At 48.0% G+C, this 27964-nt stretch overlaps 1 protein-coding gene and 1 long non-coding RNA gene across 3 annotated transcripts; one reads left to right on the top strand and one right to left on the bottom strand.

The window, feature by feature from the left end:
* Window positions 1–4566: 4566 nt before the first annotated feature.
* LOC128928663 (uncharacterized) lies at window positions 4567–27903 on the bottom strand. Of its 2 annotated transcripts, none has more exons than XR_013522442.1 (3): window positions 27188–27903; window positions 11307–11435; window positions 4567–8687 (listed from the first exon to the last, which is right to left on the bottom strand). It is a non-coding gene; the product is annotated as an uncharacterized LOC128928663 (long non-coding RNA). The 2 variants fall into 2 exon arrangements; XR_013522441.1 differs by lacking the exon at window positions 27188–27903 and adding an exon at window positions 13655–13839.
* On the top strand, window positions 22993–24029 carry OR10AD1 (olfactory receptor family 10 subfamily AD member 1). Its single transcript, XM_017975789.4, is given in 6 exon segments — window positions 22993–23302; window positions 23305–23343; window positions 23346–23565; window positions 23567–23665; window positions 23766–23866; window positions 23869–24029. Coding segments are annotated over 6 exon segments (930 nt in total).
* Window positions 27904–27964: the final 61 nt, after the last annotated feature.

The following is a 27964-nucleotide window of genomic DNA, read 5'->3' as shown; positions in this document are numbered from 1 at the left end:
TGGCCCTGGACCTCTTCCAGCCCCATGTGACAGCTAGGCTCTCCATGAAAGAAAACTGGTTCAAAAGAGAGCCAACAATTAATAACTGGGTGTGGTGGTGCGCACCTGTAATCCCAGGTACTCAGGAGATTGAGGCAAGAAAATTGCTTGAACCCAGGAGGTGGAAGTAGCAGTGAGCCCAGATCGCGCCATTGCATTCCAGCTTGGGCAACAAAAGCTAAACTCTGTCTTAAAAAAAAACACTGGTCTAGGCAAAGAGTTGTTTAGTAAGACGTCAAAAGCACAGGCAACAAAGCAAACCCTATAAATAGGGTTACATAAAGCTAAAGAGCTTCTGCACAGAAAACTTTTTTTAAAAAATTAAAATTAAAAATAAACAAAGTGGAGCCCCTACTGTGGCTCCCATGCCCCACTAACCCCCACACCCCCATTCTGCAACAATAGCATCGAAAAAAAAATTGTTTCCTACGATCCATGTTAGAGGAAGTAAAAACAAAAAAAAAAGGAAATAGATCTCAATAGGCATTTTCCAAGTGATGACGTACAAATGGCCGACAGGTAAATGCAAACACGTTTAGCATCCCTAATCATCACAGAAATTCACATCGAAACCACGATAAAATATCACCTAACCTCCATTCAGATGCCGATTATCAACAAGTCAGAAAACAGCAAATGATGACAGGGACACAGAGAAACAGGAGCGCTCAAACACTCTTGATGAGAATGTAAAATAGTCTATGCACTGTGGAAAACTGCATGGAGGCTCCTGGAGAAACTGAAAATAGAGCTACCGTATGACTCCGCAATCACACTGCTGGGTACACGCCCATGAGAAGGAAACTCAGTATATCAAACACACATCTGCGCTCCCATGTTTACTGCAGTGCTATTCACAACAGCTGAAATACAAAATCAACCTAAGTATCCATCAACAGATGAATGGACAGCAAAGTGTGGTACACACACAAAAAGAAAGGATTTGTGAATGTACTAAAAGCCATTGAACTGGATGCCTTAAATGGGGAAGTTGTATGCTATATAAACTCTATTTCAATAAAGTTGTTTTTAAAAACATAAGGGGCCAGGTGTGATGGCTCATGCCTGTAATCCCAGCACTTTGGGAAGCCGAGGCGGGCGGATCATGAGGTAAGGAGTTCGAGACCAGCCTGGCCAACATGGTGAAACCCCATATCTACTAAAAATACAAAAATTAGGCTGGCAAGGTGGTGCATGCCTGTAATCTCAGCTACTCAGGAGGCTGAAGCAGGAGAATTGCTTGAACCCTGGAAGAGGAGGTTCTGGTGAGCCAACATCACTCCACTGCACTCCAGCCTGGGCTAAGAGTGAGACTCCATCTCACAAACAAACAAAAAACGGCCTGGTGGTCCTGATGTGACGCTGTCAGCCATGATTCCAGTTACTGTCTTAAAACGCTGCACATAAAATAAGAAATTACATTTTCTTGTGAATTGGGAACTTTCATCAATTCTCATCATAACTACTGTTTCCATCAACCACAGTTACCATTTTGAATTCTACTCTAAATAAATATTTGTAATCAGCAATAGTCCAAATTTTTTTTCTTTTTTTCTTTCTTTTTCTTGAGACAGTCTCACTCTGTCACCTAGGCTGGACACCTACTCTACTGCAACCTCTGCCTCCTGGGTTCAAGCGATTCTTCTGCCTCAGCCTCCAAAGTAGGTGGGACTACAGGTGACTGCCACCACGCCCAGCTAATTGATGGCAGTATAGATGGGGTTTCACCATGTTGGCCAGGCTGGTCTTGAGCTCCTGACCTCATGATCCATCAGCCTCCCAAAGTGCTGGGATGACAGCCATGAGCCACCGAGTCCTGCCCACAAATTTGCCTTTTATGGAAAAAACTCCAAGGAGCCCTCTTGAACACAGGTTTCTGATAATTCACATCAATGAACCACCCAGGCTTCACCACTATGTGACACACGCATGTGAGAGACTTGCACTTATACCCCCTCAATACAATATTTTTTTTTAAAAATCAATGGGCTGGGTGCAGTGTCTCACACCTGTAATCCCAGCACTTTGGGAGGCCAAGGCAGGTGAATCACTTGTGGTCAAGAGTTTGAGACCAGCCTGTGTCTACTACCAATAGAAAAATTAGCCAAGTGTGATGGTTCATGTCTGTAATCCCTGCTACTCAGGAGGCTGAGGCAGGACAATAGCTTGAATCTGGGAGGTGGAGATTGCAGTGAGCCAAAATTGTGCCACTGCTCTCCAGCCTGGGAGACAGAGTGAGACGCAGTCTCAAAAATAAAAATAAATCAATGAACTGAAAAACAATTTCTAGAATTTTAAAAAGGAAACCTAAGCATTCAAAAAACTGATAAGCAAGATCAAGCAAGACAAAAAAATCTATAAAGACAATGTTTTCATAACTTGTATTTAAAACATTTTTGATTTATTACTTTTTTTTTTGGAGTCGGTCTCACTCTGTCACCCATGCTGGAGTGCAGTGGTGGAATCTTGGCTCCCTGCAACCTCCGTCTTCTGAGTTCAAGTGGTTCTCCTGCTTCAGCCTCCGAGTAGCTGGGACTGCAGGCACGTGCCACGAGGCCCAGGTAATTTTTGTATTTTTAGTAGAGATGGGGTTTCACCATGTTGGTCAGGCTGGTCGCAAACTTCTGATTTCAGGTGATCCCAGCCCCTTCTTCCCCCCCCCATTCCCCCTCTCTCCCCTGCCTGGGACTCCCAAAGTACTGGGATTACAGGTCTGAGCCCCACTCCCGGCCCTTCACTTGTTTTCTTTTCTAGATTTAAGAAACGTCTTTATTAGAAGTCATCTGTAATTTACACTGATTTGTAAGCCACAATTTTGTGAAAAAGGTGAGTGGAAGTGTATGTTTTTCCTCTCCCTTCTTGATCCCTCCAAAGTTTGGAAACTATTCATAAATATCTTTTTTTTTTGAGACAGAATCTTGCTCTTTCGTGAGGCTGGAGTGCAGCAGTGATGTGAACTCAGCTCACTGCAACCGCTGCCTCCTGTGTTCAAACAATTCTTCTGCCTCACCTTCCCAAGTAGCTGGGATTATAGGTATGAGCCACCACACCGGTTAATTTTTTGTATTTTTATAGAGATGGGGTTTCTCCACGTTGGTCAGGCTGGTCTCAAACTCCCGACCTCAAGTGATCCACCTGCCTCGGCCTCCCAAAGTGCTGGGATTACAGGCATGCGCCACCGCGCCGGACCGAGAGAGGCTGATATTTCTCCCAACATTGCAGGGTGTGTACACCCCATGGTGATATTGTTCTTAATGTCCAGAAGGGAAGAAGATAACATTATCCCCAGAATCACAGCAGGTGTACACCTTTCTGTGATATTGTTCCTGGGGCGAAGAAGATAATATTACACCCAGCATCACAGGGGCTGTACAACTTCTTGTGATACTGATCCTAATATCCAGGAGAGAACGATATTAATTCCAGCATCTCAGGGGCTGTACACCATTCTGTGATATGGTTCCTAATATCCACATGGGAAGAGGATAATATTACTCCTAATATCGCAGGGGTGTTAACCCCACCCCTGTGATTGTTCCTGATATCCAGGGTGGGGGTGACATGACATTACTCCCAATATCACGGGAGATGTACACCCCCACTATGACAGTGTTTCTAATAGCCAGAGGAGGAGAGGATGACATGACTTCCAGCATCACAGAAGGCGTATGCCCGCCTGTGATGTTTTTTCTTTTTATTTTTTGGCAGAGTCTCACTCTGTTGCTTAGGCTAGAGTGCAGTGGTGTGATCTTGGCTCACTGCAAACTCCATCTCCCAGGTTCTTTTTTTTTCTTTCTTTTTTTTAAAGAAAGAGAAAAAAAGGAGTGAAGAAGAGGAAGAAAAAGTGGGAGAGAGAACGGGAATATTGCTTTATTCTGAAAATGGGTATTAATAATGGCAGATCAATATTTTGTGTATTTAAAGTGGAGAATGTATATTTTGTGTATTTAAAATGGAGAGCTCTATAAATATTTATTAAGTTTACTTGTTCCGGATCTGAGTTCAAGTCCTGCTGTCCTCATCAATTTTCTGTCTCGTTGAGTCTAAATCTCTTTATGGGTCTTATGTATCTGGGTGTTAGGGTCGTTAGCTCTTATTGTTGCATTGATCCTTTTACCACTATACCTTTGTTGCTTTGAAATCTATTTTATCAGATGCGAGAATTGCAACTCCTGCTCTTTATTTATTTTTGCTCTCCATTTGGTTGGTAAGTCTTTCTCCATCCCTTTGTTTTGAGTCTTTGTGTATCTTTGGATGTGAAATGGGTCTGGATGCAGCATACCATTAGGTTTTGGCTGTATCTTTTGATTGGGGGATTTAGTCACTTAAATTTAGGGTTACTTCTATTTGATGTTAACTGGCTATTTTATCCATTTGTTGATGTAAATTCTTTATGTTGATGCTCTTTACTTTTTGGTATATTTTTAGAAACACTAATACTGGTTGTTTCTTTCTGTGTGTAATGCTTCTTTCAGAAGCTTTTGCAAAGCAGGCCTGGTGGTAATAAAATCTCTGAGTACTTGCTTGTTCATGAAAGATTTTATTTTTCCTTCAATTGTGAAGCTTAGTTTGGCAGGATATGAAATTCTGGGCTGAAAGTTGTTCTTTAAGGATGTTGAATATTGGCCCCCACTCTCTTCTGAAGTCTGATAGGGTTCCCTTTGTGGGTAACCTGATCTTTCCCTCTGGTTGCCCTTAGTATTTTCTCTTTCGTTTCAACCCTGGTGAATCTAATGATTATGTGCCTTGGGGTTGCTCTTCTTGAGGAATATCTTTGTGGTCTTCTCTGTATTACCTGGGGTTGAATATTGTCCTGCTTTGCTAGGTTGGGAGATTTTTTTTCTAATATCCAGGAAGGGAGAGCATCATATTGCTCCCAATATCGCAGTGGGTAAACACAGCCCCTGTGGTGGTGTTTCTGATATGGCGGGGCAGGGGGGAAGAGGATGATATTACTCCCAATATCGTAAGAATTGTACACCTGTGCTGGGCTATTTTCCCTGGTATCTGGGGGTAGAGGCTAACACTCCTCCCAGTATCGCTGGTGGTGTACACACCGTCTTTTAACGTTGTTCCTAATAGCTAAAGGGGCAGAGAGGGATATTACTCTTCATATCTCAGGGGGTGTACACCACCTCTATAACACTGTTCCTAATATCTGAGGTGGGGGGGACAGAATAATATTACTCCCAATAAAGCAGCAGTGTCCATCCCCCTCTGATATTCTTCTTAGTATCCAGGGGGAAGAGGACGATATTACTCCCAGTATCCTAGATATCCTCCCGCTCCCGTGATATCGGTCTAATACCCAGGGCTGTACATCAGAAGGGATGTATCACCCTGTGTGATACTGTTTCTAATGGGGGAAGAGGATAATATTACTCACAGAATTGCATTAAGTTTACATGCCCCCAGGCGGTGTACAACGCTTCCGTGATATAGGTCCTAATATCGGGGGAGAGAGGATTAGCCTCTCAATATCGCCAGAAGTGTACACCACCACTGTAAGATTGTTTCTAATATCCAAAAATGGAGAGGATATTGCTCCAAATTTCTCAGGAAGCACACAACCCCCCTGTGATACATCTATTCCTAATATCTAGGGATGAGAGATGATATTGCAACCAATGTGGCTGGGGCTGCACACCCGCCCTGTGCTATTGTTCCTAATATCCAGGGAAGGAGAGGATGTTGTCACTGCCCATATGGTAATACTCTCAATATGGAAAGAGGTGTACACCACGCTGTGACACTGTGACTAACATCCACAAAAAATAATTACATTAAATATTGCATGGGGTGAAACCCCTGTGATTTCAATTCTATAACAAGGGGGTGAGGATGATATTTTTGTCAATATCACAGAGGAAGAACTACAATTAGTGTTATTGTGCCTAATATCAAAAAAGAAACAGAATAACATTATATTCTCCCTATGATACGGTTCCTAGTATCATATTACTCCAAATTTTCTAAATAGCTGGTGTGGGTAATATCCCGTTCATGATATCCGGGGGGGCCAGGGTGACATTACTCGCCCTATGGCTAGTGGGCTGCAGGCAGCTCCCTAGCCATGGGGTTCGTAATATCCAGGAGGGGCCGGGGTGACATTACTCGCCCTATGGCTATGGGGCTGCAGGCAGCCATGGGGTTTGTAATATCCGGGGGGCTAGGGTGACATTACTCACCCTATGACATTAAACATATTACTCCTAATTACTCCGAATACATTCAGACTTTTTCTTGTTTCATGGATATATTACTCCTAATACATTTTGTTTAAGACCCTATGACATTATTTATAATATCTTAGAAAGATATTACTTTAATATCGAAGCTGATTTTAAACATAATGTATAAATAAGGGTGTACATTATGTTTAAGACCCTATGACATATTTATTATATCCTAGAAAGATATTACTTTAATATCAAAGCTGGTGTCCACCACGTGTATACTCAGAAATGTTATTCATAATATTTTAAGCAGATATTACTTCTAATATCACAGTGGGTGCATGATGTCAGCCTGTCTGGCCCATGGACAATCACTCAGCCTGCAGCTGGGGCCTGGCTAGGCCAGACAAGGGGCCGGGTGCATACCAGGGAGGGTGCCTGTCCATCTCCACAGCCATCCTCCTCCTGGGCATACTCACCAAAAGACACTCCTTAAAACGAAATAAAATGTATTATTAAATACTTCAGTGCGGGTGCATAACCCCATCATGTTGGTGGTGTTCACATAGTTGGACCTGGAGTCCTTATCGGGGCTGTGGTTGTGGCATTTCTACTCCTCAGACATGGAGCTCTCTGGCCACAGTAGGAGGCTATAGTCCTCCAAGGGCAGCTGAGACAGGTAGATCACTTGAGGTCAGGAGTTCAAGACCAGTCTGGTCAACATGGTGAAATCCCGTCTCTACTAAAAACACAAAAATTACACCGGCGTGCTTGTACGCACCTGTAAACCTGGCTACTCAGGAGGCTAAGGTGGGAGAATTGCTTGAACTCAGGAGGCAGAGGTTGCAGTGAGTCAAGGACGACAGAGCAAGGCTCCATCTCAAGAATGAATGAATAAATGTAAGTAAATATTTCAAAGTAAGTATTTCAAACATACATAAATCTGTAGGAGCCCATATGCCAAACCCCTGGGTACCACTCTCTGGGGTTATCAGAACATACTCATATGTAGTGGTACTTGCTTCAGATTTTTTTGTGTTTTATGAACTAAAACAAACTTATGTATGAAATAAAGGCCCCAGAACCTCCCCCCACAGGCTTATTCCTCTACCCATCCCTAGAGGTACCCACTCCTCTGAATCTAGAGTTTGTCACTCCTGCGCAACGTTTTCTAGTTCTGCTGCCTCACTGGCACTGGTGATGCCGGTCATGCTCAGGCTCCTCTTGATCTCGGCCACGATCAGGTCGATGTCTCCCTCCTGGTCCTCTAAGTCCCGTCCCATGCCTCGGGTGGTAGTGGGAGGCACCAGTGTTCCCATTGGCCTCTTTGCTGGGACAGTAGTAGCCATCTTCTTCCTGGTCGTGGGCCTCCAGGACAGAGGGCTCGTCCTCCAGGATGGGCAGGTGGCCATCCGGGTAGTCCTGGCTGCCCTCAGCACAGTGGCTGTGGGGGTGCAGGCCTGCCGAGTCCAGCCATTCCTCTCCTGCCCCAGAGTAGGACTCTCCTGTCCCAGGGAAGGTAGCAGAGGGGCCTGAGAGCAAGGGACCTCCTTGGTACAGCCCCTGCAGATGCTGAAGAGAGGCCGTGAAAGGTACTGGTTGCCTTGCAGTTCTAATGGGGGGCTGAGCTCTTCACTGGTCCAGTTATGAGGCATTTTGTGTAGATGCTCCTGGCACTTGTTGGTGTCCACGGGTGCGTGCCATGGACCAGGTACTCATCCCCATTACAGTCCATGCCCTCCGGGCAGCTGTTGTCCTTGGGGCTGTAGCAGATGTTGTAGGTGATGCCCTCCTCCTCCTCCAATATCGCAGTGTGTGGTGTGTGTGAGGCGGGTATGATATGTGTGTGCTGTGTTTGTGGTGTATATGGGTTAAGTGTGTGGGGTGTATGAGGTGGGCATGGTATATATGTGGTGTGTAGTGTGTGTGGGTTAAGTGTGCCTGGTGTGTGAGGTGGGTATGATATGTGTAGAGTGTGTGTGAGATGGCATGGTATGTGTGGTGTGTGTGTGGTGTATATGGGTTAAGTGCGTGGGGTGTGTGAGGTGGACATGGTATATATGTGGTGTGAGAGGTGGGTGTGTATTGTGTGTGGTGTGTATGGGGTATGTGTGTGAGGTGGGTATGATATGTGTATGGTATGTGTGAGGTGGCATGGTGTATGTGTGGTGTATATGGGTTAAGTGTGTGGAGTGTGTGTGGTGGGCATGTGTGTGCTATGTGTGTGGTGTGTAGTTGTTCACATAGTTGGACCTGGAGTCTCCATCGGGGCTGTGGTTGTGGCACTTCTACTCCTCGGGCATGGAGCTCTCTGGCCACAGTAGGAGGCTATAGTCCTCTAAGGGCAGCTCCACGTCTTTGCTCCTGGCCGTGGGGGACAGGGCCCGGCCTCAGCTCGTGGTCCAACATGTTGCTCCCCACACTCTCATGCTTCCAGTGGGCCATGGCAGGCACTCACGCAGCCATCATCGCCTGGAGGCAGCCACAGTGGGAGGAACATTGGGAAGGACAGAGTCAGAACCTCACAAAGCCCGGCCATGCACGGGGCCACTCCAGCCTGACGGCACTTCCCACCCCATTCTCCAACAGCAACGTGAAAAATGACAGCTGAAGGTTGAGTCTTTTACCAAATCGCATTTTATTATTCATGAGCATTATAATCAAACCCACCTGTGCGCCTTTGAGGGTCTCCTCTTCTAGCTGGGGAGACATCAGCACTGGGAGAAAACAGCCCACAAGGAAGGGCAGACACCAAGGGGAGGAAGCAGGACTTCCCACACCAGCCACCACTTGGAGTCAAGAGAGGTGGGAGAAAGGCCAGTCTCCTCCAGGAAGGCAGCCACTGGGGCAGAGGGGCCAGCCTCCCAGGCGATCAGGACATGAGCACACCCCAGGGCACAGCCAGAGACACCTGAAATGCAGGAGGCAGTGCTGACCCAAGGGAGAGCGGGACCAGGGGATGTGCCAGCCAGGACAGCCGGGGGCGTGCTGATGGACAGTATGTATTTGGGGAAAACTAAATCATCCCATTTCATTCAATGAGTAGTTTGTATGGCAGGGGTGTGTGGTGTGTGTGTGAAATACAGTGTGTGTGGTGTGGTGGATAGGGAGTGTTTAGTGTGGGGTGTGTGTGGTGTGGTGGATAGGGAGTGTTTAGTGTGGGGGGTGTGTGGTGTGGTGGATAGGGAGTGTTTAGTGTGGGGGGTGTGTGTGTGTTTGATGACGAAGTGTTATGGAGGGTGTGGTGAGTGTGTGGAGTGTACTGTGTATGGTGTGTGGTATCTGGTGTTTGTGATGTGAATGTGATGTGTATGTGGTACGCGTGGAGTGTGATGTAGTGTGGAAGGGTTCAGTGTGTATTTTTTGTGTCCATGGTGTAGTGTTTGTGGTGTGTGGTATGTATGAGGTGTGTGTAATGTGTGTGGTTGTATGAGGTGCGTAGAGTGTGTGTGGTGCGTATGGGGTGTGTGTGTGTGCATTACATGTGTACAGTGTATGTATATATGATATTGTGTGGTGTGTGTCTTATCTGTGTAGTGTGAATAAGTTGCCTACATGGAAGGCAGTGTGTTGTATGGGTGATGTAATATGTATGAGGGTGTAGTGTGCTGTGTGTATGGTTTTTATGAAGTGTGTGAGGTGTGTGGCATGTATGGGGTGTGTGAGTATATACAAAATGTGTATGGTGTGCATGTGTGGTATCATGTGGTGTGTGTGGTATGTGTGGCATGTGTGTATAAGGTGTGTGTGGTGTGTATGGTGTGTGTGGTGTGTGGTATGTGTGAAGAGTGCATGCTGTGTATGAAGTATGTGTGTCGTGTGTGTGGTGCATATGGGTTAAGCGCCTGGTGTGTGTGAGGTGGGCATGGTATATATGTGGTGTATGTGAGGAGGTTATGATATGCATGTGGTGTGTATGGTGTGTGTGAGGGGGATGTGGTATGTGTGTGGTGTATATGAGTTGAATGTGTGGGGTGTGAGGTGGGCATGGTGTATACGTGGTGTGTGTGTGAGGTGCATATATGTGTGTGGTGTGTGTGAGGTGGGCATGGTGTATATGTGGTGTGTGTTATGTAAGGTGGGTATAGTATAGTACATGTGTGGTGTACCTGGGGTGTGTGTGGTGTGCGTGAGGTGGGTATGATATATGTATGGTATGTGTGAGGTGGGCATGGTGTATATGTGGTGTGCGAGGTGGTGTGTATTGTGTGTGGTGTGTATGGGGTGTGTGTGTTAGGAGTGTATGATATATGTATGGTATGTGTGAGGTGGGCATGGTGTATGTGTTGTGTATATGGGTTAAATGTGTGGAGTGTGTGTGGTGGGCATGGTATATATGGAGTGTGTGGTGTGTGAGGTGGATATATATGTGTTGTGTGTGGTACATGTGTGGTGTATGTGAGGTGGGCCTGGTATGTGTGTGGTGTATATGGGTTAAGTATGTGGGGTATGTGAGGTGGGCATGGTATGTGTGTCATGTGTGGTATGTATGGGGTATGTGTGGTATGTATGATGTGGGTATGATGTGTGTTGTGTGTGGGGTGTATGAGGTATGTGTGTGTGCTGTGAGGTGGGCAGGGTGTGTGTGCAGTGTGAGGTGGATATGGTATGTGTGGTATATGTGGTGTGTATGGGGTATGTCTGGTGTATGTGACATGGGCATGGCATGTGTGTAGTGTGTGAGAGGTGGGTATGATGCATGTGTTGTGTGTGGTGTATATGAGGTATATGTGTAGTATGTGAGAGGTGGGTATATGTATGTTGTGTGTGGTGTGTATGGGGTATGTGGGTGGTGTGTGAGGTGGGCATGGCATGTGTGTAGTATGTGAGGTGGGAATGGTATGTGTGGTGTGTGTGGGGTATGTGTGTGGGGTGTGTGAGGTGTGCATGGTACATGTGCAGTGTGAGGTGGAAATGGTATATGTGCCGTGTATGGGGTATGTGTGTGTGGTGTATGTGAGATGGGCATGACGTGTGTAGTATGTGAGAGGTGGGTATGATATGTGTGTGGTGTGTATGGGGTACGTGTGTGGTGTGTGAGGTGGGCATGGTATGTGTGGGGGGCATATACATATGTACACACATGCATACCTGTGCACTGCTGATGACAGGCATGCCAGCAGCCTGGGACACGCCACAGTGACAGCTCAGCCAAGGCAGGGCTGCGGGCAGGAGTGGCCAGGCCCCCGGGCAGCCCAGGATCCTGGATGTACTAAGAGCCTAGGAGGAGAGAACAAGCTGCGTCAACACCTCCACCCAAGTTCATCACTCACATGAACCTATAAGCTGCACTGAAACTGTTCCACTTGTGATTAGAACCAGAAACACTGCAGATGGGGGCAGTGACTAGAACCAGAAACACTGCAGATGTGCCCAGTGATTAGAACCAGAAACACTGCAGATGGGCCCAGTGATTAGAACCAGAAACACTGCAGATGGGCCCAGTGATTAGAACCAGAAACACTGCAGATGGGCCCAGTGATTAGAACCAGAAACACTGCAGATGGGCGCAGTGATTAGAACCAGAAACACTGCAGATGGGCGCAGGGATTGGAACCAGAAACACTGCAGATGGGCCCAGTGATTGGAACCAGAAACACTGCAGATGGGCCCAGTGATTGGAACCAGAAACACTGCAGATGGGCCCAGTGATTAGAACCAGAGACACTGCAGATGGGCCCAGTGATTAGAACCAGAGACACTGCAGATGGGCCCAGTGATTAGAACCAGAGACACTGCAGATGGGCCCAGTGATTAGAACCAGAGACACTGCAGATGGGCCCAGTGATTAGAACCAGAGACACTGCAGATGGGCCCAGTGATTAGAACCAGAGACACTGCAGATGGGCCCAGTGATTAGAACCAGAGACACTGCAGATGGGCCCAGTGATTAGAACCAGAGACACTGCAGATGGGCCCAGTGATTAGAACCAGAAACACTGCAGATGGGCCCAGTGATTAGAACCAGAAACACTGCAGATGGGCGCAGTGATTAGAACCAGAAACACTGCAGATGGGCGCAGGGATTAGAACCAGAAACACTGCAGATGGGCGCAGTGATTAGAACCAGAAACACTGCATTTGGGCGCAGTGATTAGAACCAGAAACACTGCAGATGGGCCCAGCACAGCCAAGCGGGGGGAACTGTCCCCAATGTTCTCCTTCACCATCTGCAGCCAGATCTACCACCAGCAGCCTTTCCAGGCAGTGCCTGCCTTGGGGAAGGGGCCCCAGGGGCAGGTCCCCGCGTGCCCCCAACCCAATGCCTGCAGCCCCAGGGCAACGAGGTGCGGGGTCTTTAATTGAGAAGGTTTTCTCTCTGGGCCTTATTATAAAGAGAAATGGAAGGGGGCAAAGATCCGGGCTCGGGTTCTCCGGGGATAACGAACCCAGAGGCGACCCCAACCCAGTTGCCGCCCGGCACCGAGACTTGATGCCAGTGCCAAGCGAGGACGAGGGAACGCACCAGCGGCCCGCCTAGCCCGGCGGCGGGACCCGAGTGCCCCCCCACGACCCCCAGACAGAGCCTCTAGCTGGCGCCGGGTGGCCCCCCCCACCCAACCCGGAGATGCAAGAGCTTCGCCTAGTACCCGCTGCACCCACCCACCGGTCGTGGGAGAGAGAAGTGGGCAGGTAGGAGAGGAGCGGGGTCCGGGGGCACCCGCCCGCCCTGGGGGCTGCACTCCCAGATCCCAGCAACAGCCGCCCCGCAGTCCCGTCGAGTCCACACCGCAGCGCTCGGGAGCACTGGGACCAGAGCCTCCTCCGCGCCCCCGGCATCCGGGCCTCTGCAGCGCCGAGGGGGCCCCCAGGCTGCCACTGCCGCCGGCGAGTCCGGGCCCCCCAGCCCACCTGGCCAGGGCGCAGGGCTGCCGTTCCCACCGGCCGCCGCCCGCTGGGTCCGCGAAACCGAGCTCCTCCGCGAGCCCGCGCCCAACCGCGCACACCCAACCCGGCGCCGCAGAGCAGGGGCACCGCGGTGCGGGGTTTTTAACTGAGAAGGTTTTCCCTCTGAGTCTCAAAAGGAAAGGGGAGTGGACAGCATCCCGGCTCGGGTTCTCCAGCCACGGAACGCACCGGCGGCCCGGCCAGCCCGGTGGGACCCGAGCGGGCGCCCTCCCTCCCCCACCCCCACCAGACCGCGCCTGTAGCTGGCACAAGTGGCCCGTCGCTGCGGTGACCCCGCGCGGGATGCGAGCGCCGCCGCCTGGCCCCGCTGCACCCACCCGCGGGTCGTGGGAGGAGGCAGTGGGGCCGCCGGGCTGCACCCCCAGATCAAAGCAAAAGCCGCCCCGCAACCCCTCGGCGTCCAGAGGGCAGCGCTCGGAGCACTCGGGCCGCAACCTCCACGCCGTCCCCGACTCGTCCGGGTCCCGGCGGCGCCGAGCGAGGCCGAAGGCTGGCACCGGGGAGTCAGGCAGCCCGGGTCCGCCGCTCACCTGCGCGGGGCGGGGTAAGGACGGGGGGCGCTGCTTCCGCGCGCTGCGGTCCCGCCGAGTCCGCCTGCTCCGTGTGCAGCCGAGCTCTCCAGCGAGCCCGCGCCCCGCCGCACACACCCTCCGCCGCGGAGTCCCGGGCATGTCCCAGGAGCCGGGTCCTGCAGGCGCGCACGGCCGCCCCACCTGAGCCTGTGGGACACGCGCCCCGGAACCTTCCCCTTCGCCTCACCCTCTCTCGGGTCACCGGGGCATGAAACGCTTCTTGGCGACTCGGCGCGGCGGACAGAGGTGGAATACAAAGATGATGCGTCGGAGCCGGCCGTGCACGAGGCCCTGCGCCCCCCGGCCTTGGCCCTGGCACAGTCGGCAGGGCGGGCGGGTGCACCCGGACCCGGACCCGGGCTGGAGCTCAGACGCTGGCAGGCGCGGCGCCCCCAAATGCCCCGGGACCTGGGGAGCACCCAGATTCCCGAGTCACGTCCTGGCCCTGCTGGCTGGGGAGCTGTAGGGGTCTGGTCCCGCGGGTAGAGCCGGTGAACACGAGGCTCCCACCATGCCACGGCTGCCCTGCTCACTCTTCCCCTACACAAGCAGTTCTAAGAGGCGACCCTAGAGCAAGGAACCCTCGGGGATCGCCGCCTCCGAAAGCCACATCCAGCAGGAGAGGCCCTAGGCGCATGCAACACTCCAAGTCTTCCCTATGGTCCCTTCTAAGCATCCCAGGACCCGGTTTCTGATACCCTGTCCTGCTTTAGCACCCTAGGGCCTCACTCCAGGCCATTCTCTCCTTGCTGTCCTGAATGGAGAGGATCCTGACCTCCGTGGGGCCCTGGGGAGCACACACACTCACACACACATCCCCAGGGGAACCAGTCTTTGCCTCCACAGCGTGAGAAATTCCCTGGAGGCCCTGGACAGTAGTGCTAGAAACTCCTGTGTCACCTTCCGCCCTCTGGCCCTTTCCTAGAGTCCCAGGCAGATGTGTTAAGCCGTGGGAGACGCACAGGATGCTTTGCCTGGGCAGATCCGGGGCTCAAGTGCCTCCCTCCCTGAGTGATTTGCCCTCTTCTGTCTTTGTGGCTGGATTAGGTGAAGCTGAGTCCGAAGTAGGGGGGTAAAAGAGGACAGGGGACTTAAGGGGTGAGGAGAGCCCATCTTCCTGCTGCCTTTAGAGCCGGAGCTGAGACCCTGAGAAGGGGCTGAGGAAACCGAATCCTGAGCTGCACTAGGGTTAGATACAGTGTGTACTTGGCCTCTCCTCACTCTGCCCCCGCCAAACACTCACAAATCCCCAGGGCCAGAGCTGCCAGTGGGGGCTGCTCCTGGTAGGACAGCCTTGTAGCCACAGGGCCAAAGGCAGAGCTGGGGCAGGCCAGCGAGGTTCGTGACCCCCTCCCGGCTTAGGTGAACACACCTTCACTGCTTACTTTCCAGCTGGATAGACATTCTGCTTACATGCTGGCCAACACAAAGTTCATCTGGCCTCTGTGGCCCAGCCTTTCTCCAATGCCAATGGTGGGAAGCAACAATTATGAAGCAATGATTCCAAGAAGACAAATTTAGTCATCTTCTTGCCTGACCTTCATGTGGTCACATCCCATAGGAAGCCAGACAGCTGTGCCTGAAGCTGATCCACACAACCCCCCGCCTCCTCCAACCCCCACCCCCATCTGTGTGAAAGTGTGCGAGTGGGCAAGTTGCATGCTGTTCCTTCAGCAGCCTCCCTTGAAATCTTCCTGTGAGCAGGGTCTGGGCCAGTCACTGGAAATTAAACCCCATGCCAGCACCCAGGAGTGAGTGGCTGATGTCCACAGTCCACAGGATGGAAGGTTCAGGCCTAGGGTCAGGTGGCTCCCACCTGTAATCACAATGCTTTGGAAGCTGAAGCGCGAGGCTCACTGGAGCCCAGCAGTTCAAGTTTGCAGTGACCTATGATCATGCCACTTGCACTCCAGCCTTGGTGATCGAACAAGACCTTATCACTTTAAAAATGGAATAAATTAAATAAATTTAAAAATAAAGGTACAGGCCTGCCCCCAGCCTCACTCAGGACCCAAATCTGGTAGGCTTGAGCCAACTGCCAGTATTCAGAGAATTTTTAAAGAATCATTAGGACAAATAGCTAATGCATGTGGGTCTTAAAACCTAGATGACGGGTTGATAGGTGCAGCAAACCACCATGGCACACATATCCCCCACGTAACAAACCTACATGTTCTATACTTGCATCCAGGAACTTAAAGTAAAATTTTAAGTAAGAAAAAAAGAATCAGGCTGGGCGAGGTGGCTCACGCCTCTAGTCCCAGCACTTTGGGAGGCCGAGGCAGGCAGATCACGAGATCAGGAATTTCAGACCAACCTGGCCAACACGGTGAAACCCTGTCTCTACTAAAATACAAAAATTAGCCAGGTGTGGTGGCAGGTGCCTGTAATCCCAGTTACTCGGGAGGCTGAGGAAGGACAACTGCTTGAACCCGGGAGGTGGAGGTTGCAGTGAGCCAGATTCGCACCATTGCACTCCAGCGTGAGACTCAACCTTGGAAAAAAAGGGGGTGGAGACGGAATACAAGAGAGTTGCTTCTTGTCTTTCTTGCTCTCTGCCATGTGAGGACACAAGAAGATGGCCCTCTGTGAACCAGGAGGTGGGCCCACCCCAAGAACCAACCATGCTGACACCCTGATCTTGGCCATCAGCCTCCAGAACTGGGAGAAATCAGTGTTTGTTGTTTAAGCCACCCAGTCTGTGGCATTTTGTTAGAGCAGCCCAAACTAAGACCCTGCCCCAATCATAACGATATCCCCCTACATTTCCTTCTAAATGCTTTCAATTTTTCTTTTCTTTTTTTTCTGATACAGAGTCTCACTCTGTCACCCAGGCTGCAGTGCAGTGGCACGATCTTGGCTCAGTGCAAACTCTGCTCCCGGCTTCAAGAGATTCTCTCACCTCACTTTCCCGAGTAGCTGGGACTACAGGTGCACGCCACCGCGCCCGGTGAATTTTTGTATTTTTAGTAGAGGTGAATGTCACATTAAATTTGTCTACTATAAGGTTTATTCAACCAGCAAAATGATGGATTAGTTTAATCCAAAAAGTAAGAGATTGAAGTATGCATTAGATAAACCAGGTTTTAAGTGGTATAAGGTTTGAAATTATGAGAGGCACATTTTATTTAAAGCAGACCTACAAGACGATAGTAAAACCTCATATAGGCTGAAGCTTTCTAAGAGAAGACCCTACATAATTTAAACAAGGTTGGTGAGTTCATTCACAATGTAAGTGCACTAACCCCATTCCTAAAACGGATTCCATAGAATTAGCAAACCATAAAATATGCATTATATATTTTATTTCCTGTTTTTATAGCATGCTAACAGAACAACAGTAACATTGTTGCTGTTGAATGTATCCAATACTGTTCTGCTCCTCTTAGGTAAATATGACAAGAATCAGAGCCTTACATTATAAGAAGACATTTTCCCACCAGTCTAGTTCACAATAGCACACTTTGTTCATTGTGCTCCTGTGGTCATGGAATGTTGACTTGTGTCCTTCAATTCACCCGCACTGTACTCTGAGAATGCAAAATATGTGTATCCTTTCCTTCCAGGACCTGCCAGACATTACAACTGAGTTTAATGATAACCAAAACGCTATCGTATCTTTGCAACTTTATGTCCATACACATAATAATATCACAATATACATATACTTGTTTGGGACTTTGAAGGGGATCCAGTAAACAGTATTACTCTTCCCATCTGGCTCTGAATCAACTGAGAAATAAGACAATGAGTCAGCAGATGGAGGTCAAAATGTCACCTTTATTAATAACAAAGCATGGACTTCCTAATACAGAAGCACAGTCGGACAGACAGATAGACGTATTCCCCATCAGTGGCAGCACTGGCCAACAAGAGGCTTCCCAACAAGGGCGGAGTCTGCCCTGGAAAAGACCACTCACTCCCAAGAGGAAGGGGAGGGGAAAGGGATAGAACACATGTGCTCAGTTTCTCCTTCTAAAATCGCCAACCAGGTAAGCCGCTCCACCTCCCGTGGAGAAGAGAAAGGTCGGGAGTATTATGTTATTACAACTCCCTTGAAAAAGAGGGAAACATCAGGAATATCGAGTTATTTCTCACCTACCACACGCCTAACAGTATCCAGCATTTTATTCTCTTAACTCATGAAGTCTGTGCCTAACCAGGAATATCATAATTAAAACAGCTCTACTTCCAGTCTCATGTTGGGGCTCCCCCAGTACCCATCTGCTCTTTTGAGAGGTTCTCGGAACTGTTGAGCCATTTTGATTTTGCCTGCAGATGGTTCTAAAATGGTTAGACCCAAAGCTGAAAAGTCATTCCCTATTCTTTTCTCCTTGCCACGCTGTGTTCAGCTACACAGTCCAACATAACTTATCAAAGGTTCCTCAATGAGATTAAATCACATCATTAAGATACAATAACAAAATGGAGAGTCAAATGTTGCTATGTATATGAGCTACTTTGTAAACTACTGTTAAGAAAGATTAGAGACTCTCAACTCTTTTTTTATATATTTATTTTATTTTTTATTTTTTTGAGATGGAGTTTCACTCTTGTTACCCAGGCTGGAGTGCAATGGCGTGATCTCGGCTCACCGCAACCTCCGCCTCCCGGGTTCAGGCAATTCTCCTGCCTCAGCCTCCTGAGCAGCTGGGATTACAGGCATGTGCCACCATGCCCAGCTAATTTTTGTATTTTTAGTAGAGACGGGGTTTCACCATGTTGACCAGGATGGTCTCGATCTCTTGACCTCGTGATCCACCCGCCTCGGCCTCCCAAAGTGCTGGGATTACAGGCGTGAGCCACTGCGCCCAGCCTTTTTTTATTATTATACTTTAAGTCCTGTGGTACATGTGCAGAATGTGCAGGTTGGTTACATAAACATGTGCCATGGTGGTTTGCTGCATCCATCAATCCATCATCTACATTAGGTATTTCTCCTCATGCTATTCCTCCCCTAGCCCACCACACCCCAGAAGGCCCCTGTGTGTCATGTTCCCCTCCCTGTGTCCATGTGTTCTCATTGTTCAACTCTCACATGAGTGAGAACACGTGGTGTTTGGTTTTCTGTTCTTGTATTAGTTTGCCGAGAATTATCATTTCCAGCTTCATCCATGTCCCTGCAAAGGACATGAACTAATGCTTTTTTACGACTGCTTAGTATTCCATGGGACACATTTTTTTTTTTAATCCAGTCTATCATTGATGGGCATTTGGGTTGGTTCCAAGAATTTGTTATTGCGAACAGTGCCACAATAAACGTACGTGTGTGTGTGTGTGTGTGTGTGTGTGTGTGTTTTTACTGTTTGCCACTCTAACTGGTGTGAGATGGTATCTCATTGTGGCTTTGATGTGCATTTCTCTAATGACCAGTGATGATGAGCTTTTTTTCATATATTTGTTGCCTGCATAAATGTCTTCTTTTGAAAAGTGTCTGTTCATATCCTTTGCCCACTTTCTGATGGGGTTGTTTTATTCTTGTAAATTTAAGTTCTTTGTAGATTCTGGATAGCCCTTTGTCAGATGGATAGATTGGAAAAATTTTCTCGCATTCGCTCAGGGGTTGCACAACTAGTTAGCATGCCAGAGTCTCATTTATTATCAGAGTTAACCAGAGAAATCACTCCAGCAACCAAGAAGGGCCGTGGACCACCACCACCACCCATGGAATCGAGAAAAAGCTATCCATCTGTCAGTCCTGTCTGAGTCCAGGCCAAGACCCTCAACTCTTTAAATAGGAAACCCAAGGAGTCATGGTTGGCTTTTTATTTTATCTCTGCATTTGTGATAAAAAATAAATAAAAAATAAAAACAAAACATGATCCTCTTCCAGTTTAAGAAAGAAAATTCGTAAGTATACACTGTCTGTCTTTCAGAAAACAGAGATCAGTTTAAATATTACCATGGCTATGAATTAAGACAACCAAAAGTTACATTTTAGAGTTCAAGATTAGTTTTGGAAGACCTAGCAACAATTTCTGAAGTCCATTCTTCAACAATTCTTTGTTGGAAATAATATGTGCAAGGGCAAATTTTATGTTACAGAATAACGTGTTTATCTGCAGTTACCGGAGTAAAGGCAGGAGTGTTTTTATTTTCTTGCTGGTATTTCTTCAGCTAAGGGGGCGGGGGGCATGTCATTTTCAAGTCGAGGTGCTAAAACTCAATTCATGAGCACTGAGACAGAATTTTTAAAGCCTGAGAAACTCCAAATATACCATCTGAAAAAGATGGGTCAGAATAAGATTTTTCGCAAATGGTATATGGGGTGTGAGGGAGCCAGAGCTCACCTTTAACCCTCCCTTTAGCTCTTAGTGGGCTCTTTAGCTGGATTTAGAAACCAAATTAACGCTAAGCAGATTAATAAAAGTATACAAATTGTATTAGTTTTACATACACATGAGGATCTTTACAAAACGGTGTTCAAAGCAAGGAGTTTGTATTATGTTAGACAAAGAGCAGTATTTTGAGAAGAAAGGACAAAGAAAACCTGGCCAGGGGCAGTAAAATGTACCAGATATACGGGGAGGTGAAGCAGGTGGAAGGTGGGTTACTTTGTTCAGTATGTTTATTTAGGTTTATTGTAGTCTTTAACTCTCTGATGATAAGGGCTATTTTTTCACCCTGGAATGAAGGAAGTACCCCTCCCAGTGGAATCCTTATGGTTCAATGTAAGAGTTAGGTCAGCTCTGAGAGTACAACTTTTTCAATGTTTTTAACTCAAAATAAATATTTGGGAGGCTGAGGTGGGCAGATCACGAGGTCAGGAGTTCAAGACCAGCCTGGCCAACATGATGAAACCCGTCTTTCCTAAAGATACAAAAAATTAGCCAGGCGTGGTGGTGTGCACCTGTAATCCCAGCTACTCAGGAGCTGAGGCGGGAGAATTGCTTGAACCTGGGAGGTAAAGGTTACATACAGTGAGCCGAGATGGCACCATTGGACTCCAGCCTGGGTGACAATAATCAATATACCAGTCTGGCATGTTTGGGGATGGCACATCTTTCACTCCTTCCAGGGGCATGTAAGTTTTCACACCCATACTATAAAGTGCATACATATGAAACCTCTCAACGTCATTTAAGTAGACACTCATCTCTAATAGTACAGATGTGAAATATCTAACGAAGTCATCAAACACACCTTCTCTTCCAGAGTGGCCTCCAGATCAGATGATCCTACCTGGACCAGCTCCTCTTCAAACACTATGAGATGCTTTCTGTTACCTGTTACTTGACTCAGTGACAAACATCGTATCAGCCGAGCAACAGAATGAGGTAGAATGTAATTTCCATGATATTGTCCCATCGATTTAGACAAAGGCTTCATTAATTAACCTTTAATGGTAGCTAACAAGGTGCAGTGAACCACAGGCAAGCATTTATCCTCCAGTAGGCCCTAGTAATTCCTCAGGTCCAACCTCAGTTTCTTCTTAGACAAACCCGAGACTGCTCAGGAGTGTAGCTCATGGACTTGATTTGCCCAGAATGTGACCCAAGCCCCAACATGTCCACTGAGCACAGGCTTCCAAGAAACATCTTAGACAGTGCTGTCTGCCCTTCCCTTCCTTTTCTGGGCCTCCAGGAGAGGTTCTAGGTACAAGAAACATATCCCAAAGTAAAGATGATGGGAATGGCCTATCGCCCAGACACTATTTTGACCCAACATCAAATCATACCTAGAGGGAATCTAGAGCTGCAAGGGGTGGCAGTGATAAGGCAGGTACCTGTAAATGCAGACAGAGAGTATGAGAGATGGAGAGACATGCAGAAAACAGGGGGGTTCAATCACCACAAAAGGGAAGCGACCATCACTACAAACGGGAGGCGACCATCACCACAAACGGGAAAAGGAGAGGGAGAATAATAAGGATGGGAAGTAGATTGAAAAATGAAAAAGGACTAATAGAGGGCAGAGTGAGTGTGTGTAGAAAATGGAGTCGGAGAGGAAAAAATGAAAAGGAATGGTTGGCAGAACTGAAAGTTAAGCAGAAATATACTTATCATCTATAAGCATCTGAAGGTGAGGCCGGGCTCGGTGGCTCATATGTATAATCTCAGCACTTTGGGAAGCCAGGGCAGGAGAATAACTTAAAGCCAGAAGTTCAAGACCAGCATGGGCAACATAGTGAGCACCTGTCTGTATAAATTTTTTTTAAGTTTAAAAAAAAAGTATAAGCATCTGAAAGTGGAAGGGATCTGATACATCCTAACCCCAAAAGATGAAAAGTACAAGACAGAGATAATATGAGCATAACAACTTCCTAAAAGTTACAATAGAGAGACAAAAGCATAAGAATTGTAACTGCACATTCTTTGAAAATGGAAAAAGAACAAGATTTATTGCCAGAGACAAAGGGACACTGGAAGGTTCTCTGAAGGTCCATTCTGGAGAGGCTCAATTTATGCCCTGCTTATCTTCCCTTTTTGCACAGGGATGGTTGGATCCTTGCTACCAAGTTGTGTGTAACAGTAAATTCCAACCCCAGAAGGAAAGCTGTCTCCTGTTAGAAATGCACGAATGATCTCCCGCTTGGCCCCCAGCTCCAGCATGCATAGCATGGATGGGCGAGTGGATCTGGGAAGAAGTGGGTAACTGGGAAGTGCTTGATATGGCTGTCTCCAAAAACGTTCAAATCACTGCTAGCTGAGGGACAATCCCGAGGGTTACAATGTTTTTATTTTCCTTGAAACTTCAACCCATTTGTCATTTTAAATTACGTACACAGAGACTGAGCATTTTTTCCTTCTAGAAAAATACCTTTAAATATCTCAGCTGCTTCCTAAATATGATCTTCTAGAAGCTGATAGCCACCATCCCTTTCCCCCACACACTCAGTTCTTCAATTCCTAAAACTTTTCCTCATTTGGCATGCGTACCAGACCCAATCATCTTATTTTTTCACTTCTGAACACATCCTGGTTAGTGGCTAATCCTTCAGTATTGAGGGATCTGGAGCAGGTGCAATACTTCACTTGACGCCTGATCAAACCAGAATAAAGCACATTATAACCAGTACTTTCGTTATGTTTTGATATTATGAGTCTATGTGTGCAGTCTGTGGTGACCCTGGCATTTTCACCACCCTGTAACCCTACCAAATTATTAGAGTTTACTAAGTTCCAAAAGGTTGACCACCACTCATCCATCCTGTTTTATAATTGGGCTTCTGAGACCAAGTGAGTACCTTCTAGTACCCCACAACTATACCCTTATGCTTTCCCATCTTCCCTCCTCAAGCAGGCTCCAGATGCTAAGGAACAGCAGTACAGTGATGGAATTTTAGCAGGCCCCAGATGCTAAGGAACAGCAGTACAGTGACGGAAGTTATCCTCATGGGCTTTCAGCAGAGCTCCACTTCCACACGAGCATTGCTCTTTGCCATCTTCTTGGCCCTCGACAGTCTCGCCATGGCCATGAATACCTTCATCATCATCACCTGGACAGATCCCAAGCTCAACAGCCCCATGCACTTCTTCCTTGGCCATCTGTCTCTCCTGGATATCTGCTTCATCACCACTACCATCCCACAGATGTTGATCCACCTCGTGGTCAGGAACCACACTGCCTCCTTTGTACCCTGCATGACCCGGATGTACTCTGTCTCTGAGTTGGTGTAGCTGAGTGCATCCTCTTGGCTTCTATGGCCATGACCGTTACGTTGCTATCTGCTAGCCACTTAGCTATGTCCAGATTGTAAGCTGGAAGGTCTGTGTCAGGCTCATGGGAACTGCCTGGTTCTTTGGGCTGATCAAAGGCATCTTCCTTCAGTATATGTCATTTTGACAACCCTTCTGCAGAGAAAACCACATAAAAAACTTCTTTTGTGAAGCCCCCAGGGTGATCAGCTGTCTTGTGGGGACTCAGTTTGGTCTGGGTCATCTTTGCCGATGCCATCGTGGTGCTGCTCAGCCCTGTGGTCCTCACTGTCACTTCCTGTGTGTGCATCCTGGCCGCCATCCTCCCATGGTCCACACTGTCACTTCCTGTGTGTGCATCCTGGCCGCCATCCTCCCATGGTCCACACTGTCACTTCCTGTGTGTGCATCCTGGCCACCATCCTCAGCAGAGCCCCCTGCTCAGGTTGGGTGAAGACTTTCTCTACTTGTGCCTCTCACCTGACTGTGGTCATCTTTCTCTACACCTCAGCTATGTTCTCTGACATGAACCCCGCAGCACACATAGGCCTGGTAAAGACAAGCCTTTCTCCCTCCTGTACACCATCGTCACCCTCATGTGCAATCCCATCATTTACAGTTTCCACAAGGAAATGAAGGAGGCCATGGGGAGGGCACTTGGGAGAACCAGGCTGGCCCAGGCACAGTCTGTCTAGCAGGAAGGCCCTGAAAGGACAGCTCCTTTACCTGGGGCATGGAAAAGTTACCCCTTCCGCAGCCCTGGCAGATGAATAACTCTCAATGCTGAAAGGCGCCAGGAAAGAGCATTCATGGCTTCCTTGGCACTAGAATCAGAATAGAAATTTCCTCCCGATGTCTAACATCCTAATGTCTAGTATCCTGGTGTCATCTCTCTGACTTCACTTCCAGCCTTGTTTTTTCTGGGACCTTCCTCAGGAGAATTTCAGATTTTCCTTAGTATCTTTTCCTAAGTTCTCACAACAGGATTCAATAAGTGCACGTCACTCCGTTTTATTTGTATGTACCTTTACATTCTATTCCCCCAGCCTGAGTTTCATACAAATATTTAGGAGTAAACTTTTTTTTAACTTTTCATTTTACTCTGTTTTTCTTTTTCAAATTCCACTCTCATTTCCTGGGTCTATCCTCATCTATCCAATTCCTATGAAAAGTAGAAGAAGAAAAAAAAAAAAAGCCCCCATGACTATAATTTCAGCACTTTGGGAGGCCAAGGAGGGAGTCTGAGACCTGCCTGGGCAACATAAGGAGACCCATCTCTACAAAAGATTTTAAAAATTAACTGGGCGTGGTGGCACATACCAATAGTCCCAGCTACTGAGGAGGCTGAGGTGGGAGGTTTGCTTAACCTGGGAGGTCAAGACTGCATGAGCACTGCTGCACTCCAGCCTAAGCAACACAGCAAGGCCCTGTCTCATAAAAATAAAGCTGCAGTGGCGGGGGGCGGGTGGAGGGAGGGAGGGATCAAACAAACTAGGGACCAGCACTGACATAAGAAAACTCAGTTAGAGAAAAGAAAAAAAATGAACAATAGCCTGAATTTCATCTTCTTAGCTTCTACCAGTGATGGGGGGAGAATTTGTGGTGATACTAAATGTCAACAGTGCACTCAGTTTGTCTGTGCTGTGTGTTATTGGGGAGGGTTGGGTGACAGAGGCCAGAGTGCCAAACTCCTTTTCCTAAATCCCCTAGCTTCCTTTAGCAACGAGATCACCTGCCTGATAGTTCCCTTCCCGTGCAAGTGGAGCGCCTGTTCCGAGCTTCTCAGGCTACCAATTTCCTTCCATTATCCATGCCCCAAATTAACTCCCCTCTCCCTCTACTGCCTTCTTTTTTCTCTTCCATCTTTCATTTTACTCTATCTCAATCCTTCTCTACCTAACTCCTCATCTTAAACGGATCCCTGTATTTTAAGAAACCCTTCTCCGTACTACCTCCACCACTGCGGAAGTCTTTCCATTTGTAACCCTGTCCTCTGTGGCTTCCTCTAGCTTCTCACTTTAATCAAACCTGGCTTTCTTTGAGAAGGTACTACATTCTCAGCAGTTCTCTTTCTTTGAAAACTGCATTTTTCTCATACCCCTTCATAATAAACAAGGGGGTAGGCCTGTTTTTTATTTCCCCATGCACTTCCATAATATGAATGGACTGCCCTTTCCACTCCTGCACATCACACACTACCCTTTGCAATGTTGACTTTGAAATAGAAGCTTCTGGAGGGGCACAGTGGCTCACGCTTGTAATTCCAGGGCTGTGAGAGGCCAAGGCGGGTGAAATTTCTTGAGGCCAGGAGTTTAAGACTAGCCTGGTCAACAGAGTGAAGCCCCATCTCTACTAAAAATACAAAAATTAGCTGGGCATGGTGGCCCATGCTTGTAATCCCAGCTATTTGAGAGGCCGAGGCAGGAGGATCACTTGAACCTGGGAGGTGAGGGCTGGAGGGAGCTGAGATCGTGACACTGCACTCCAGCCTGGGTTAGAGTGAGACTTCATCTCAAAACAAAACAAAACAAAAACAGTAGCTTCACTCCACAAAACTCCAATCTTTGGAGTCCAAATGGATTGATTTCTCCAGAAATCAGAGAATGTGAGATAGGAGAACCCACTATAATTGAGAAGAAACAAAAAATGCAGAACCTAAAATTTCCATTGTCAAAATTTGCATCAAAGTTAAACAGGCAAGGAAGATTTTAAGACAATTACAATAGGAGATTAAACTCAACTCTACCGAAACTATTGTTTCCTCTTGGGGAGTTTTTAAGAGCTGCTGTAGGGGAAATCACATGACATTTGTGTTTGCTAATTGCAAAGGAAAAAGAAACTTTCTTTTATCTTCAAAACAAGCTGTAGTTTTACAATTCTGAACAAGGCACCCACAGGAGGTTAGGCTCCTACCCTCCCACAGAGACTGAGAGATAAGGGTGCTATCTTCCTTGATGATTACATTTCAAAGGGATGGCTCCCAGGTCCTTGAGAAAGACATTCTTGGGTCGTAAAACTGGCAGGAAGCGTCTAAGGAGATTTACATACGTTTCAAAGGAGCAGAGAATTTGCAATCACAAGTTTTTCTAAAGTAAACACTGGAAGAAAGAGGAGGTGAAGGGCCTAACGTCCAAAAGAAACCTGTCTGAAGCTGTCAGGCTGAGGTGAGTGTTAAGGCTTTTTTGGTTACCATGGAGAACAAGAACAAAGTGAGTACCTATCTTTCCCCCTAGGGTCTCAGCTTCTTCTCCAAGTTTGAAATTTCCTACCTCAAAGAGGAAAAAGGGAAGGAAAGGAAGAAAGGGAAAGGAGAAGAAAGACCGCTTTTTAAAAAGTTTTCTAGGAAATCATTTCTTAGCTTTACATTTGCCCCGCACTGCTAGACGCTGAGATTACAAACAAGACGCAGCGTTTCAGAACCTCAGTCTAGCAGGGCGAAGAACCAATCACGGTAAGAGAAAGGGCAAGCGTTATAGAAGGCCTACAGAAGTACTTTGGGGGCACATGTAACAGCAGCTCACACTCACTAACCGCTTACACTGTAAGAGCTTTCCATTTAATCCTCGCGGAACCTTATGAAGTGCTAGTATTATCTCAATGTTAAGATGCAAAAACGGAGACTCACAGAGGTCAAATAGTCAAACTCCACAGCATTGACAATGGCATAGAGGCCTGCGCCTATCATCCCATATACTCGGGAGGCTGAGACGGGAGGACTGCTTGACTCCAGCCTGCGGTAAGCTATGATCCCCCCACTGCACTCTAGCCTGGGCGACAGAACCAGACCTCATCTCTTAAAAAAAAAAAAAAAAATTAAAGAAATAAGAAAGAAAAGTAATAAATGGCATAGCACCTGTTCCAGAGCCCGCACTCCTAAGGAGGTCCAGAACGGGGCAGGCTTTATTCCGAGCAGGGAATGTTGGCTGAGCCGTTAAAAATGCGCAGGAGTTGTACGGAGGAAAATTGGGGTGGAGGTTCGATACCAGGGGCGAGTGAAAGTCCAGGCGAGAGGAATCGCCTGCTTCGTCGCAGAACTGGTGCTGTCCACGTGGATGGCGGGTGAGCTGGGCCCGGAATGCTGGAAACGCCGAATGACCTAGAACTGCGCTTTCAAGGGCGAGCACCGTCTCATTCAAGGCCCTGGGCTCCCAGCGGGTCCGGGGCCGGGCGGGACGGACGCGAACGGAGCTCGCACGGGAAGCCACGGTCCTGGCCGCGTCTCCGGCCCCGGTCCCTGGTCTCTGGAGGGCACAAACTGCCCCCACACTCTGCGAAAACTCCTGAAAATGTAATAACCAGAACCCACCCTGAAGCCGCACGGCACTTTCCGGTCCCCTTTCACGTCCCAGTGCAAAGCCACTTGTCGCCGGTGGGCATGCGACCAAGCTCTGGGGTCACCAAGGCTCAGCCCAAAGGCCGAAAATGTAGGAAGGGAACCCAGGAATGGCCGTCCGCAAGGCTTGGCTGGGCCTTGGGCTCCCTCACACCAAAAGCCGAAGCGGACGCCATGTTTCCAGGGCCGGCTACGCGACCCACGCCCCGACTACCCAACCCACGCCCCGACTACCCAACCCACGCCCCGACTACCCAAGAGGCTGTGGGGGCCCCTGACCTAATTAGAACCTGGAGA

Source organism: Callithrix jacchus, chromosome 9, assembly GCF_049354715.1.
Source record: "Callithrix jacchus isolate 240 chromosome 9, calJac240_pri, whole genome shotgun sequence".
NCBI lineage: Eukaryota > Metazoa > Chordata > Mammalia > Primates > Cebidae > Callithrix > Callithrix jacchus.
This window is presented reverse-complemented; position numbering and strand designations above follow the sequence as displayed.